Consider the following 16,762-nt stretch of genomic DNA (forward strand, 5'->3'; position numbering starts at 1 on the left):
AATGAGCCCTAACCGAAGGTTTCTCCAGTTCCTTTGCCTCCCGCTCCAATCTGGCCCTCTCCATGAAATTAATTTTAGTCCACTTAACATCCTCCTTCTTGATAGAGGCAGGCAATTTAAAAAGGTCAATACGGCCTAGTTGATAAAAAGATTTTTCCAGGTAGGACAACCATGCAATTTTATGGGCTCGGTCCATAACCCTGACATCAGTCAAAATGGCATGGTTTAATGTTAGCTCCGGGTTGAGCCAGGTTTTTAACCAGAGAATCAGGGGGGCCAGTTTCAGCCTATCCATAAGATAATCCAGTCCCACCTCCGTGTGTAAGGCGAAGGTGGGAGAAGATTTAAAACAAACATTCTGAATACAGAACATTGCCAGGTCAAACGGGCTCAGTAAACTATAAGAAATTAATATGGAAGGTGCATAGTAAAGAAGATACTAACAAGACGGCCCTTAAATTTGTAGGAACATGTTTTGAAGATAACACCTTAACAATGGGTTGATTTTATACAAAAACTTGTTAATACCTTTAAGCAAAAAATCTTTAAAAAAGAAAAGGTGCAAGCAGAAAGAGAGAACAAAATTACTCTAACCGTAACAACTAGGATTCTGAAAAGATCTTGTAATCAACTGAGGAGACATAAAAATGAATCCTAAAGATATGGATTTGGGTATAAAATTAAAAAGGTTCAATCGTAACCTACAGAAGTTATTGTGGGACGACAAGAATGAAAAGAAACATGATTTTTGGGCTAAAGTACTCTTTTGTAGTAAACAATCAAACTCCAGGGAATTCTGGACGTTGATAAACGGCTTAGCACGATCAAACAGAACAGTTGTAACATTATCCTTAACTGAGAATGAGTGGATCAGGTTCCTGTCTATACATTTAAATCCTGCTGGGGATACAATACGACTGAAACCTAGGGCTAATATGTCTGAGCCAATAAGAAAGGACAAGATACAAGAAATTTATATAACAGAGAACCAAATTTGTAAATTAATCCAGAAACAAAAAAATGGTGCACCAGACCCAAATGGTATACTGTTTGCAATTTATAAGAATGACCCCAGATTATGGTCAGGATACCTGACATAGGTTTTTAATGAAATTGTACGGTCATCATCGATACCTGAAACTTGGAAGGGATCGCTGATAGCTCCCATTCACAAAAAAGGAGATTGGTCTTTGCCGGAAAATTACTGACTTATTACACTCCAGGATACAGATGCCAAATTATTTGCAGGTGTACTGCTATCTAATTTAACAGATTGGGTAAGAGAAAAGCAGATAATCCCTCCCAATCAAACTGGATTCACACAAGGTTTAGGTACTACAACAAATATCCTTGTGTTATCTGTTCTAATGGATAAATACATTACTAAGAAACAATCACTATACTTGTGTTTTGTAGATTTTAAGGCAGCCTTTGACTGTGTGCAGAGAGACCTTTTGTGGCAGAAGTTAATAGATCTAGGTATACCTCTCTCCCTTTTAAAATTAATCTAACTTCTTTACTCTGACACATGGGTCAGTGTTCGGATGCGAGATGGCCTAACAGTAACAGAAAAAATACCAACAGCATCAGGTTTGAAACAAGGATGTGTCCTGGCCCCGTTGCTTTTTAATGTATTTTTAGCGGATCTAACGCTAGCACTGGATGAGGTGAATGCTTGTCCACCTAAACTTGCCAATACTAAGATATCAAACCTGTTATATGCAGACGATGTTATTTTACTTAGCCAAACGAAGGTTGGACTACAACGCCTGTTAAATAGGATATCTACCTACTCCAAAGAGAATAGAATGGCGATAAACAAATCAAAGACAAAAATCATGGAGATTAATAAATATTCAAGGTCAAAACATAAGTATAAATGCTTTCTGGATAACTCACAATTTGAGCAAGTAAATACAGATAGATATCTAGGAGTACTATTTGATGATCAAGGATCATATCAACCACACAAGATGGATATTCAACGGAAAGCTAAAATATTGCTAATGGCATTCAGAATTATACAGAAATCCATAGGAGCGCAGAGTTATGGTCCATTGTTGAAAGTACTATCAGCAAAACTTTTACCAACTTTGACATATGGAAGTGAAGCATTGTGTGGAAAAGACTCGGTCATAATTAATAACGCAGTCACGAAAATCTATAAAGCTCTCTTTTTAATTACACATAATGCATCACCTGCGCAGATACGAATGGAATTTGGGATGACCAATCAGGTCCTTGCGCGAAAAGGTCAATTTATTAAAGAATGGAAAAAGGATAAAAACGGATACTGTAAATCAATTGTCCAAACTACTGTGGCAGGAAATAAATTTAAACCGGAAAGCCGAGGCGTGGAAATATCTGTTGACATCACTAGAGGAATATTCAGTAAACTCGGTCTGGGAAATGCCAACTACTTTGAACTCTTTTAAAAAAGTTATTAATAGTTCAACAAAGCATTTATCATTACTCCTGGATAAAGATACCTTTTCAAAAAGAAAACATGCGTGGCCGCTCCTGAATGGCTATACCAAGGTTAAAGTGCAACCGTACCTTGAAACTCCTTGGTCTGTGAAATTTAAACAAATTTTTATAAAAGCCCGTTTTGGAGCATTTCCGGGCACATGTCATCTAATGCCATGGTTGAGTATAAAGGGTCCAATGACTGGCAACTTATGCAAACTTGGAGAAGAGAACATCATGCATCTCCTTTGTGTTTGTCCAGAACTGAAAGTTGAAAGAATATCTATTCTTAAGAGACATTTTAATGTTCGTGGAATAAGGAGTTGCAGACAAGCATTAATAAGATGCCTCCATATTGATGATATAATTTTAAACTCAGCCTTTGTAAGGTTTCTAATGAGACTGAGAATTAAGTTAGAATATCAAAAATTGAAAGGATGTAATGTAGGAAGTACATAATATGTCAATAGTGTAACAAACTTGAAGTTTAAATGTTTTCATAATTGATTTTATTACCGATTTTATTGTCAAGAATTATTGCGCATATATTATAAGGTTTTAATTAATCAAACAATAAACTTTCATTATTAATTATTAATTGGGCAACTAAAACCAGTTCTCAGTTTGATGTATGGCAACAAGAGCTGTTTGGGATTCAATGAGGTTGCCAGTAAAGCATTCTCAAGCAGCACTAAGGAAAGGTGTTATGTATGTCAATTTGTATGGCGCAGCTTATCACCCATGAGGGCATCTAAGTGCTGAAGGAGGAACATAGGTCAGGCGGTGCTCCTAGTTGAAGAGCCGGGTCTTCAGTTTTTCGAGGAAATTGAGAAATGGAGTAGCAGTCCTGATGTGTTGAGGAAGTTTGTCCTCCTGACTTGCTTCTGCAGATGTATGGGTCTCATGCGAGGAGAGAGAGGCAGAGCGTAGCTGTCTGGAGGGTTGGTAGAGTTGAAGTCAGTCATTGAGGTATGTTGGTCCGGTGTTGAAGAGGGCTTTGTAGGCGTGGATGAGCAGCTTGAATTTGTAACATTTCTGGATGGGTAGCCAGTGTAGTTCAGTAAGGTAGGGAATGATGTGAGTGCTTCTGGAGATGTCAAATATGAATCTGGCGACAGTGTTTTGGATGGTCTAGAGTCTTTGCTTGAGCTAGTTGGAAATGCTGATGTAGAGCGCATTGTCGTAGTCAAGTCTGTTGGTTTTGAGGCCCGGGTGACCGCGCATCGTGTGTGTGTGGAGAGCCATTTGAAGACATTGTGTAGCATTCTGAAGATGAGGCAGCAGGATATGATCACAATGTTGACTTGATTGTTCATTAGGAATTTGCCGTCAAGGATGATACCGAGGTTTCTGTCATGGTCTGTGGGGGTGGGAGCGGAACCTAAATGAGGTGGCTACCAGAAGAAAGAGGATATGATTTCCTTTCTGCCCATTTTGAACACAGTTCCTGTACAGTATCAACAAAATCATTGATGTTCTTCTCTATCTAACACTGAATAGTTGCCACTTCATCGCTCATGGGACTGGGCTATCAATCTCAAATTTGGCTCTGAAGTCCCATTACGTCAAATGCATTCTTTGTCAGAGACAGAAAGTATTAAGACTATATCTTTACGAGAACCTAGGAAAAGGCCTCATTGTTTCATAATCTGTCACTTGTAGAAGTTCCTTTATTTTTTTGTGCCCAAAAAGTCTGATGTGCATAGATTACAGGAGACTTAATGAAATAACAGTCAAAGACCCAAATCCCTTTCCCTTCATCTGGGATATACTAGAGCTGGTACGGGCAACACAATTGCTCACATAGGGGCATATCATCAAGGGCTTTATCTCCGCTTTTCTGGCTTTAAAAGCCAGAAAAGCGGAGATAAAACCAACGCCCTATCAGCAAGAGGGTGCTAACATGCGTATTCTCATGTTAGCACCCTTTTACACTACGCCTACCTTTGTATCTCTAATGAGATGCAAAGTGGGCGTTCCTGACATACACTACATGTCAGGAGAGCAATAACGCGTCTTTGCGCTATCAGCAAGGATGCCCTTGCATTTTAGCAGACGTTAGTTTTTGGAGAAAACTGCTGTTTTCTCCAAAAACTAACATCTGCTAAAATCCTGACTAAGCCACCCCTAACATTGGGGGTGGATTATGCTGATACGACCACAGGGTCGTATCAGCAAGGTTATCACCCTTTTGCAGGGAACATCGCTGGAAAACCAGCGATGTTCCCTGCAAAACGGCGATAACATCGCTATCTCTGGAATTTTTATCACCCTGGAGCAGCGCGTTGATGATAACGCGCTACCAGGGCGATAAAAAGCAGAGATAGCCAGCGATAAGAAAATTATCGCTAAGCACGGCCAGCGATAATTATCGCTGGCCGTTGCTGATATGGCCCTAAGTAAGATAACAGAGGCAATTATCATTTGTTACTTGTCAGGAATCATAATGAATGGAAGACAGCATTTCCAACTCTCTAGATGCATTTCAAGTACAGAATAATCACTATAGATTTTATTGAAGAGTTGTCTCTTTCTGACGAAAGAGACAACCCATTTTACTGACCTATCTAATTGTTTAAGTAAGTATTAATGACATTACTTAGTGAATTATAAAAGGTATCTATTTGCTCCATGGAAATCCAGAAATGATGATCTCAGACAGAGAACATACTTTATATCAACTTTTTGGGATATGTTTATTCTGCTCTGTGAATTTTCTCAGCATTGAGCTACAGAGTTGATCCTCAAACTAATGAACTCACAAACAAGTCTAATTAGACTCTAGTACATTATCTAACATGTTTTAGTAGCATTTCTCATGACAACTGGTTGTTGTTACTTAGCACTATGTGTATGCAATAATAGAATCCAGAGTGCCATTAAGGTCTGCCCTTTTTCTGTATTGCAGAATTTCATTCTAGGATATGCCAAATAGCTATTAGGTCATAGGCAACTCAGTTTATGATTTAATGCAACACCAGGTTGAAATTAGAAGACAACTTAGTAAAAATGTATAACTGCCACAATTATATTTGGGTCATGAGCATGCAGAATTACCCATATTCTGAGAACGTCTGCTCTCTGGGATTTTGCAGGTTGGTCAACGCAAGCAGGAAGGCTGCTGTGATTCCTTCTGGTATATTCATATCTGAGGCAGTGAAGGGGCCATCTTGGATTTTATTACTTTAATCCCTGTCCAAGATGATACCTATCTGCTGTCCAAAAGTTGTTCCCTAGAGGTAGCTCTGCTGCCTCTTGCTGGTCATATTTTATTAAGTAGCAAGAGCAGGCCATCAGGAGACTGTATTGCAGTTTCTCTGGTTGCTATTCTAGGGCACCCTAGTGTTTCCTGTAGTATTAATATTGTTATTATCATTACTTTCTAACCAGGTTTTCCACAATCGCAGCTCTAGGTTTCTCAAGTTTCAGTCTATTGGGGAATTTTCCTGAGTCCTTCCTCTTCTGGAAATCCATCTGAACTTTATTTGTACCATCAGCTTTTTCCTCAGCTAGAAGTGTTTTCTTTTTGAGGACACTTTCTGACTGAAGTTTACTACCGAATCTTGGTAAGTGACTACGGAAAGAAAACACCCATTATTTGGAATCAAAATCTACCAGAGTGAAGTATATCCATCCCAATCTGTCATTGAAATCAATCAATAAATGTAAAATAGCACTCACCTTACGTTTTAGGTACACCGCCTTACTTTGCAAAGAGCACGTATGGTGGTCATGTCTATGACTGATGGTGCTCACTTATTAATTTGAATAGGTGGCTCTTAAAATGCCATCCAAACTTTCATCACATTGGTCACAGCCTCAAACCTCAAGTCCTCCGGACCTCTCAAATGGTAGCTCCACTTGGTGGTGTTTTGCAGCAGTGCGACCCTACTAAAATCAACTCTTTTGTTGAGTCACAAGTAACATCAGTTGCTGCATTCTTGTCTTCCGGCTCTATGCCACCACTGAAGGCTCAACTCTTCTGTTCTTAATCAGGAGGTTGGGTGTGACCACAAACAGTTGCAACTAAAGGGCTTCACATGCCTTTAAGGCACCAGAGACCAGGGACACATGTACAGGACCCCGTAAGCTAGGGGAGGATAACAGAGGCAGAAGTGCTGGAAGCGAGGGCCAAAATGCAGGAAAGGGGGCACAGTCATACCCGGCCACATGCATAAATTTGAATCATGCGCGTACTCACAAATAAAAAAAAGCTCAGGGTCAGTCATGAAGACTCTTTGAAGAGTTCTCAAGCTATCCCATTGGCTCTCTTTCCTTGTATCAGTTGCAAGACTTCTAAAACTGACAAGAGCTTCTAATGGTGGATAAAGGTTAACTTCTTCCTTAATGGGGACCGTGGCAAACCAACCCTTTACCTGATACTGGACCTAGAAAGGGACTAACTATGAAAGTAACCTCCTTAGAAAGGTGGGATTAGTGACCTAAAAAAGAAAGCTTGCTGAGCATAAGTTGACACTTTGAGTGACATAGACAGTATAAAGTCCTCTCACCCACTAGAAAATACCACTACTGAACTGTGAACCAACCTTACTTGGAGCACTGGCTTTTTTGCACACCAGGGCCTGTATTATATATGGAGCCATGGGAGTGGACCAGGAGTGTGTGCCCGTTTTCTACATCCACAGGGCACAGTAATATTATAGAAAGTGCAGCAGATGCTGGTGCAGCCCTTTCTGTAACGCAGATTGCGCTGGTGCATATACAATACCGATGCTATCTTAAGGGGACGTTTCATTTGCATGCAGTCGTATCTTATAGCTAATGAGGAAAACACAAAGTATTTATGGATGGACATTCTCTCATCCGCCTTAGAACTCATTCAAACAGATGTTAGGCTTAAATCAGTCATTTCAAATAAGGTCCAGGAGCACAGCTAAACCCCGTAATGGATTTATTTACATATTGTTCACCTTTCTGACCTCACTTATTCCTAGATGATCAGCCTAAGTCTGCTGCTCTAATCCTTTCATGTTTTCCCCGAAGACAGCATGTCTAGTATCCACATTTAGCAAGAAAACTTAAGATAAGTTGAGGGAGTTTATCTCAAGGTTGGTGCTGCATTTTAACAAGCATTTTTAAAGAATTTACTGAGACATTTCATTCTCATGAATTAGGGGTAAGTGAAAATAGGCATGTCTTGTGTGTCACAGGTATAACCTACAGACTCTGACATGAATTTCACATTCTTGAGATCATTCTAGTGTTGACTATTTTCAAAATAGAAGATGTTCTAAGGCAAGTTAAAGGATGATATGGGATATTTTTAGACTCCACTTGAACCCCATTTGCATTGAGAAATGTCCATCAAAATAGAGAAATTCCCTATATTTTTATTTCTCTCACCCCTCCTCTCAAAAGAGCCATTGGCTATTTCTTAATAGAACCCTAGTATCTTTTTAGTAGGCAGTGAGAATAGCACTATGAAAATTCCATTGAAGTTGCTCCAACATAAATCTTTCTTCTTATTGTGTCCTTCAGTTGATAAATGTGATCCCTGCCTTGGTCCATGTCCCTGGAGTGGCGTCTGACCTTTTCAAAGCACAGGACGATATCCTTGACTTCCTGAGGGGCATCATCACAGAGCATAAGAAGACCTACGACCCAAACATGAAGAGGGACTTCATCGATGCCTTCTTGGAAGAAGTGGAGAAGGTAAGGGATGTACTCTGACTTGTATAGGCATTCTACTAGAGGTAGGGCCTACCTTTATGTTATATTACTAGAATTTGTATTGTTTTTAAATATACAAAAGGATGACACAGTACTGATTCAGGCTGGCAAGCACAACCCTCTTTGCACCACTTATTATCCTTTTATCTATTTTTTCATTTCCTTTCTTTGGCATGCCATGTGGGGCAGTCCATCATCTTGTAGATTAGCCAGCTCACTCAATCCTATGACTCTTGTGGTCCACTCTGTGCCATGTGAGCTTTCAGACGATCGCCCTAGTATGCCCACGGGTACTAGTGTCAATGACATACCTTCACTGTACACCTATGTGCGAGTATGAACTCCAAGACAATGTCCCTTGCTTTGCATGTATCCAAGATGCATTTGTTGCTATTGCGTTTGTTGTTTTGTTATCTTGTTCTCATGTTCAGGAACACTTATGCTTGCACACACCTTTAATCAACTTGAAATTATAAGTATCTAGTGTTTGCAAGGATGTTTTATCATCCTCCATTTGAGTAAATATTGATATCCTTCAGAGTTAAAATCAGGAGCTGAAAGCCAACTAACACCGGATATCATATTAGTAATGAATTACGCTGTGCCTCGTCTGTTTCAGGTTGTTCAAGGCTTATTCCAAGGTTCAAAATATTGCAGTTCACAAATATTAGCACACTGGAATGTTGGGAACTCCATTGAAGACAATGAAGCAGCATCAGCCTATATCAAACGGTATAGGCCCACTGCACTCAACATTTCAGTGACCTAATCGATAGCCTCTTCCGTTCTCTTTCCCCAACCTCTTGAAAATATATTAATTAGGAAGAGGGAAAAGAAAGGCAAAGGCCATGCAGGAGGACACATATGCAGCCTTTACTCTTTCCTCCTCCTGTAGCTCAGTGGTACTAGGGCTTCAGATAGAGGGAGGGGTGAATGCTGCTCAGCTCCTGGGTCTCCCTGGCTTGGCTTAACTACAAAAGGCAGTTAAGACAAGCCAGGGAGAATAAGGATCTAACTTCAGCCCCTTTTCACAGCTCTTGTTGTGAATCTTCAAAAGCTAACAGCTGTGGCTCTGCACGTAGCTGTTAGCTTTAGAATATTCACAGCAACACCTGTGAACAAAGGCTTCAGAGCCGAAGGGTTATAGTTAGCTCAGGTAACAATAACTGCTGAATTTCACTGGTTTCCTATGAGTGAAAAATTATCCTAACTGTAACGTCCCTGTAACCTTTCTTTTTTTCAGTGAATTTCTAAGGTTTTTACATTTTATTTCCTAACTATGGTTTCCTGAAACCTTTTGATTTTTCTGTGAATTTATAAGGTTTTTTTAAATTCTATTTCCTATCTATAATATCCCTGTAACCTTTGTTTTTTTCAGTGAATATCTATGGCTTCTTAATTTTATTTTCTAACTGTAACCTGTAACCTTTGTGAGTGAGTGTGTGAGTGTCTGGATGGGTGTATGAGTCTCTGAGTGGGTGCAAGAGTGTCTGAGTGGATTTGCGAGTGCCTCCATGAGTGTGTCAGTCAATCTGTGAGTGACTGCATGAGTGTCTGAATGGGTCCGTGAGTGGGTGCGTGAGTTTTTGAGTGGGAGTTTGTGAGTGGGTGTATGAGTCTCTTAGTGAGTCTGTGAGTCAGGTGTAAGTCTGAGTAGATCTGTGAGTGGGTAAGAGAGAGTATGAGGAATTCTGTAAGTGGGTGCATGAGTGTCTGACTGGGTCTGTGAGTAGGTGTGAGAGTGTCTTAGTTCTTCTGTGAGTGGGTGCATAAGTGCCTGAGTAGGTTCTGCCTGTTCTCTGCTTGTTTTCTGCCGTTTTTCTGCTCATTGCTGACATTTATTTTTCCTCTTTCTCCTCATTTCTGAACTTTTTCTGCCTCTTTCTACTCGTTTCTGACCTCTATTTTGTCTCTTTCTGCTTGATTCTGATTTCTATTTTGCCTCTCTCTGCTCATTGCTGACCAATATTTTGCCTTTTTCTGCTCGTTTCGAACCTCTATTTTACCTCTTTCTGTAAGTTTCTGATCTCTATTTTGCCTCTTTCTGCTTGTTGTTTGCTTTATTTTGCCTCTTTGTCCTCATTTCTGTCTTTTATTTTGCCTCTTTCTGCTAGTTTCTGACATGTATTTTGTCTCCTTCTGATTGATTTTAATTTCTAATTTGCCATTTTCAACTTGTTGGCCTATATTTTGTCTCTTTCTGCTCGCTGCTGACCACTATTTTGCCTCTTTCTACTCATTTCTGACCTCTATTTTACCTCTTTCTAATAATTTCTGATATCTATTTGGCTTCTTTCTTCTCTTGCTGGCCTTTATTTTGGCTCCTGCATGTTTCTGACCTCTATTTTGCCTCTTTCTGCTTGTTGCTGATCTCTATTTTACCTCTTTTGGCTCTTTGTTGGCCTCTATTTTGCCTCTTTCTGGTAGTTGCTGACCTTTCTTTGACCTCTTTCTGCTTGTTTCTGACCTCTATTTTGTCTATTTCTGATCGTTGCTGGTCTCCATTTTGCCTCTTTCTGCTCATTGCTGACCTTTATTTTTCCTCTTTATGCTTATTTCTGAACTTTATTCTGCCTCTTTCTGCTCGTTTCTGATGTTTATCTTGCCTCTTTCTGCTTGTTGCTGACCTTTATTTTGCCTATTTCTCCTTGATGCTGACCTTTATTCTGCCTGTATCTGCTCATTTCTGACCTCTAACTTGCCTCTTTTTGCTCACTGATGAACTTTACTTTGTCTATTTCTGCTTGTTGCTGACCTTTATTCTGTCTCTAGCTGCTCGTTTCCGACCTATATTTTGCCTCTTTCTGCTCTTTGATGACCTTTACTTTGCCTCTTTCTGCTCATTGATGACCTTTATTCTGCCTCTTTCTGCTCGTTATTGCCCTTTATTCCGCCTCTTTCTGCTTTTTTCTCACCTTTATCTTGCCTCTTTCTACTTATCGCAGACCTTAATTCAGCCTCATTCTGCTCATTTCTTATCTGTAGTCTGCCTCTTTCTCCTCATTTATGACCTCTATCTTGACTCTTTGTGCTCATGGCTGACCTTTATTCAGCCATTTCCTGCTCTTTTCTCACCTTTTTGCTCGTTGCTGACCCTTATTTTGCCTCTTTATGCGCATTGTTGACCTTTATTTTGCCTCTTGCTGCTCGTTTCTGACCTCTATGTTCCCTCTTTCTGTCCGTTTACCTCTTTCTGCTAGTTTCTGAATTCTATTTTGCCTCTTTCTGCTCATTGCTGGACTTCATTTTTGCTCTTTCTGCTAGTTTCTGACCTCTATTTTACCTCTTTATACTCATTGCTTATCTCTATTTTGCCTCTTTTGACTCTTTGCTGGCCTCTATTTTTCCTCTTTCTGCTAGTTGCTGACCTTTATTTGCCCTCTTTCTGCTTGTTGCTGACCTTTATATTGCCTCTTTCTGCTCGTTCCTACTAGTTTTTCATCTTTATCTTGCCTCTTTCTACTCGTTGCAGACCTTTATTCTGCCTCTTTCTGTTAATTTCTGACCATTATTCTGCCTCTTTCTGCTCGTTTCTCACCTTTATTTTGCCTCTTGCTGCTCTTTGCTGACATTTATTCAACATCTTACTGCTCATTTCACCTGGACCGCAGGGGAGCCTTAGGGCCCCCAGGGTACCAGCCAGCAACCCAATCTTGTAGAAGCTGGCATTGCTGTTTTAAGGATGAAGCTGCTGGAAAGGTAGCTACCTCCATGCAAGAGCAATCAATTAATCTCCTTCCCTGCCCTCTTGTCTGTGGACAGGGAAAATGATTTGAAAAATCTTGAGAGTATACGTGTATAGGTATAGTTGACTACATAGTCAACTATATGTGTGTGTGTGTGAGAGAAGGTGTACCTATGGTTATGTATAAGTATATGCATTTAGTTTGGGATATCTTTAATACATTGTTTAAAAAATGTATGGCTCTATGTATAAAACTAATTGTGAGGAAGGGTATATGAATGTGTGTCATAGAATATGTGTAAAGAAATGTATGTATGTGATATCACATCAAACAGCATGCATATCTTACTTTAAATACACAGTGTACCAGTGTATCTGTCTTTAGTATATACATATAAAGAGTAATTTAAAATACAGTTTTCAAATTTAAATTTCAGTAGCACATAACAATCAATAAAAGTATCACTATTTCTTAAACCACTTTCACACCTCATTGTTTATCCTCTTATTTCGACTTTTCTTCTTGGTGTATGGTAGAAAGGATATAAGAAAATTACAAATGACTGAATATCTTATTTAAAAACCTTCTATTTGTGTAAAAAGTAAAGGAAATTCTCAGAACACTCCTGTCTGTTCCATTGTTCATGTGGTTGATGTATCTGTAGAATACAGATATAGAAACCATTGCCAGAACTGGAAAACTATGACATATATGTTAAACATGTAAGAACAACTTGTCTGTGGAGTACATTTCATCTGTGTTACTTTCCTTGGTACAGTATAAGTAACAGTAACTTCCCAGAAAGATTTGTAACAAATGTTAGAATACATATATAACCAGGTTAAACTTGTCAGATAAACATGGTATGTCCAAATGTTTTGAGTACTATCTGCTAATTTTAGTAAGCAACAGAAATACAAATATTCAAGGCATTCTTCTGCAGAAAAGTTGCATATAGATTAGAACTAGGGTTCTATTATATGGTGTGTTTAGAAGAGAACTATTTGCTTGATATATACCTTTCCTTAAAAGAATAACTGCATATTAGCAACAGTTGATATACTAAAAGGAGATGCATGTAGTTTGAGACAGAAATTTTCATGCCAACTTTTAATTGGCCACTCACTCTATAAAGAATTAAAATGGCAAAGCAATACATGATATATATGATCCAAAAAGGACTGTTCAAATTGATGTATCTACAGGGAGACATTTCTATTTAGATGAGGGTTATCAAAATCAATAAAGCATATGTGTATTTTGCGAAGAGGTGTGTTTATTAACACATGTATACAAACATAATGGTTTGAGTACTATAAGTTGTTGTGTGTGGTGTGGGCCTGACATACTGTTTGTAAAGTTTACATTGAACTGTGGGTTTATAATTGGAATCTTTAGCCTAATAGTAGATGATAACTATAGTGAAGGAATAAAGATTTTAACCTCTGGTTTCTAATAATTTTTAATGTACATAATGGTTCATTGCGGTGTTTATGGAGATATTTATCTGAAGGGTGACTTATATATACATGAGGTGTTAGGTAATAAGACTAAATACAGCGTCTGTAAATTCAAATAAATATGTTATTTAAAAATACGTATAATGAACAAGTAATACATAGCACTTTTTATGATCACTTGTGGGAAAACACAAATTAATGTAAATTTACATCAAATAGTTAAGACTTTTTTCTGACAGCGAAGTCACAGCAAGTGGTTTCTCTTTTTCAGTACAAGAACCCAAATGTGCACAACACTGGCAACATTTAATAGAGATGTTTTTCATCCTTAAACTATAGGGTAAAAATGTATATTGATGTAAAAAAATCATAAAGACTGAGCATGCCAGACTACAATTTATTAAGCCTGGGCAAAGCACTACGCTACACTAGCGTAGTTTGCGAAGTTTGTGCTACTTCACACTACGCGAATTGCACGTAGCACAGTGCAAACACGCGTAGCGTTGCATTGCGTAGTGCAGCGGTCATTTTTTGCTTGCTCGTGGTCCTCAACGTCAAGTTGGCGACCGTGAGCAAGCAAAATGACATCCCGGCGAGACTTTTTCCTCGTTCGCGATCAGCAACATCAAGTTGGCGATCGCGAACGTGGAAAATAAGCCTCCCGGCGAGATTCTCAACGCAGGGAGGTCAGGTTTCTCATTGCGAGTGGTCACGTATGCTCGCGACCACTCGCGAAGAGAAACTACCAGTCCTCGTTGAGAAAGCTGCCGCTCGAGTAAAAATCTACTCAAGCGGCAGAAAACTACAGCTCGCACTGTGCGAGATGCCTTTTTCAATAATTGCACAGTGCCAGATGCTTGTCCGCACTGTGCAATCATTGAAAACGACATCTTGCACAGTACGAACAGGGTACTACGCAGTTCGCGAAGTGCTACGCGTAGCTCGCGTAGTGCGAAGTGCACTTTGCGTAGCTACACGTAGCGCTACTTCGCGAACTACGCCCAGGGTTACAATTTATAAAGAGCAGATATTTCACATCACTAGCAGTCACAAACTATTTTCACACTCCATTTCCTCACAATGTGTGTTACTAAAATAAAAGCTGAACAGTTTCAACACTTTGTTGAAGAATGAAAAGCCAAAAGTAGTGGTCACCCTTGGGAGGCTGTATGACAACTTATATCTAGAAGATACTCAGAACTATTTGAAAAATATTTCTTTCTTTGAATCATTACTACATCTTCTATAGCTTAGATTGAAGGAAAATGGGATATGAATTTACCAGTTTCCAAGGTAATCTTGCTTTGAATCCTTTGAATGTAAGACCAGTGTCATTACAGTCTGTCAATCCAGATTCAGTTTTCAAATACACTATGTTGTGCCCTGAAACAATACAATGTCCCTGATGGAAAATTATGGCGGCTGTAGTGTATGTTTTGCTTCCTAATAAAATATGGCCTGTTTTGACGTTGGAAAGTTTAGCTTTAATACTACTGCCGTCTGCTTTTTATCTTTGAAACATTAAGATGACATATCTACTTCTGTTGCCAACAATTAGAGTTGAGAATACTTCTGCTCTACAGTCTGGAAATGCATTATTTTGCACACTTTTCTGTAATAATCTTTCAAATGGCCCAATTTTGCAATCTGGTATAGATACATACACAAATCGCTCTGAGTGGATGCGAGTAGTTGCGGTATATTCACAATTTTCACATTGATGTTGCCATGAGCAGCTTATTCCAAATATTTCATTTATCATTACAAGCTCATTTTCTAAAATGTCTGACAGTACTTGTAGATATTCTTGTGCATCTTTCAGAGTATTCAGAGAAAATGTTATGACACCAATACATGTGCCAACACAAGCACGTATACTTGTCACGCATGACAAGCATCTTTTTTAGATTGTACAGTTGTTAGCAAAGGTAAGAGTGCTCTACAGAATGTCGTATCTTTGTCTTGCTCAATTCTTACTAGCACTGGAGGTAGCCAAAAAAGAACATTAAGAACTACATTGCAATAACAGTTCTCTCCAGATACATTTGGAGAACTTATGCCCGATGATGTGTGCTGTTTTTTTCAATACCCTCAATTTTCAACTCTCGTGTTTTGGCCAATCCTTTTCCTCCATGAGTTTACTGACTTTACCTTTGACACAGAATTATAATTTTTCATATATTTCGCATTAATCTAGATGAGGAGCAAACAGTCTTCTCAATCAATTGTACTCCATGACACATGAGCTGTCTGCAGTAATTTGGCTCTTATCAAAATCTACAAGGTACAGCCCAGTCATTAACCTAACATGTGACAGTGCAACAGAACACCTTCCTTCTTGAATACGTTTTACCCTACATTTAGAAGTGCTGCATCTAGATTTAATTCTTGAGATTTATGAATAGTAACTGCGTTGGCCAAACAGTCCCCTATGTACATGAAAAGCCTTCACTAAGACAGAGCTAGCACTATGCCTACCTATTTGTTTTGGTTCAAGTATAATGTCAAGTTGTATGAGAATGTGCTCAAACTCACTTTTATTGGGATATGTGATAAAGTCTAGCACATTTTCCATAGCACCATTCACTAAACGTACCTCAACATTCAAATTCCTATGCAACATGATTCTGCATTTTCTACAGAGACTTAGATGTTTCTCTAAAGCCGCTGTCGAGACTTTGATTTCTCTAGTCCCTCCAACTTCTTAACCACTGACTGACAAAGTGGTAAATTTACAGCTTGATGTCCCATCTTTTCTTTGCATGGAAGGGAAATAATGTCTAAACTTGGCATTAAACATATAATTTGTTTGTAGGTTTTTTGAAGATCTTCCATTACAGTTGCTGCTGACTACTTAAAGTACGACTATGAAGAGCCATTTTTTTTTGTGGAAAGTATTCAAATTCTAATGTATTTCAAAATATACCCATACTCCACATCTGCAGATTGTCTCATATTCTTAATTGACTCTCCATATTGAAATTCCAACCAAATATGAACATTTCCAATACTGCCTAATGAATTTAGATTTTGCTTATGGAGTAGTGTATTGAACACTGGCTGACCTTTCACAGGGGTAAGCTGAAGTAGATCCCGAAACACTATAATGTGTTTACCACCAAACAAAATATCACAGTCTGTCCTAAGAACTTCTTGCATTCTCAGGTGAACAAAGGCAAGCATTACGTTTGACACCATGCTCACCTCCTCTATAATAAGGACCTTGAACAATTTCAGAATTTTTAATACTCCATGACAAGTATCACCACTTAACTTATGGCACACCAGTTTGTTAACATGCTTTGCTGATAACATCAGAAGTCGATGAAAAGTAATTCATTTTATATTATGAGCAGCAAGTCCGGTGGAAACTGTTACAACACAACAAAGGTTGCAACCAGTTTTATTGTGAACGAATGCAGTAATCACATGTATCAGGAAACCTTTCCCAGTCCCTGC

General features: G+C 38.9%; 1 protein-coding gene across 1 annotated transcript in view; it reads left to right on the forward strand.

Annotated features, from left to right (window-relative positions):
• Window positions 1-16,762, forward strand: part of LOC146833604 (cytochrome P450 2D15-like) — a 355,595-nt gene that overhangs the window by 186,367 nt on the left and 152,466 nt on the right. Inside the window, exon 5 of the mRNA XM_085601483.1 lies at window positions 7,966-8,139. Coding sequence (XP_085457609.1) covers window positions 7,966-8,139 — 174 coding nt within the window. The remainder of the gene's footprint in view (window positions 1-7,965; window positions 8,140-16,762) is intronic.

This window comes from Triturus cristatus, chromosome 4_2, assembly GCF_964204655.1.
Source record: "Triturus cristatus chromosome 4_2, aTriCri1.1, whole genome shotgun sequence".
Classification (NCBI taxonomy): Eukaryota; Metazoa; Chordata; class Amphibia; order Caudata; family Salamandridae; genus Triturus; species Triturus cristatus.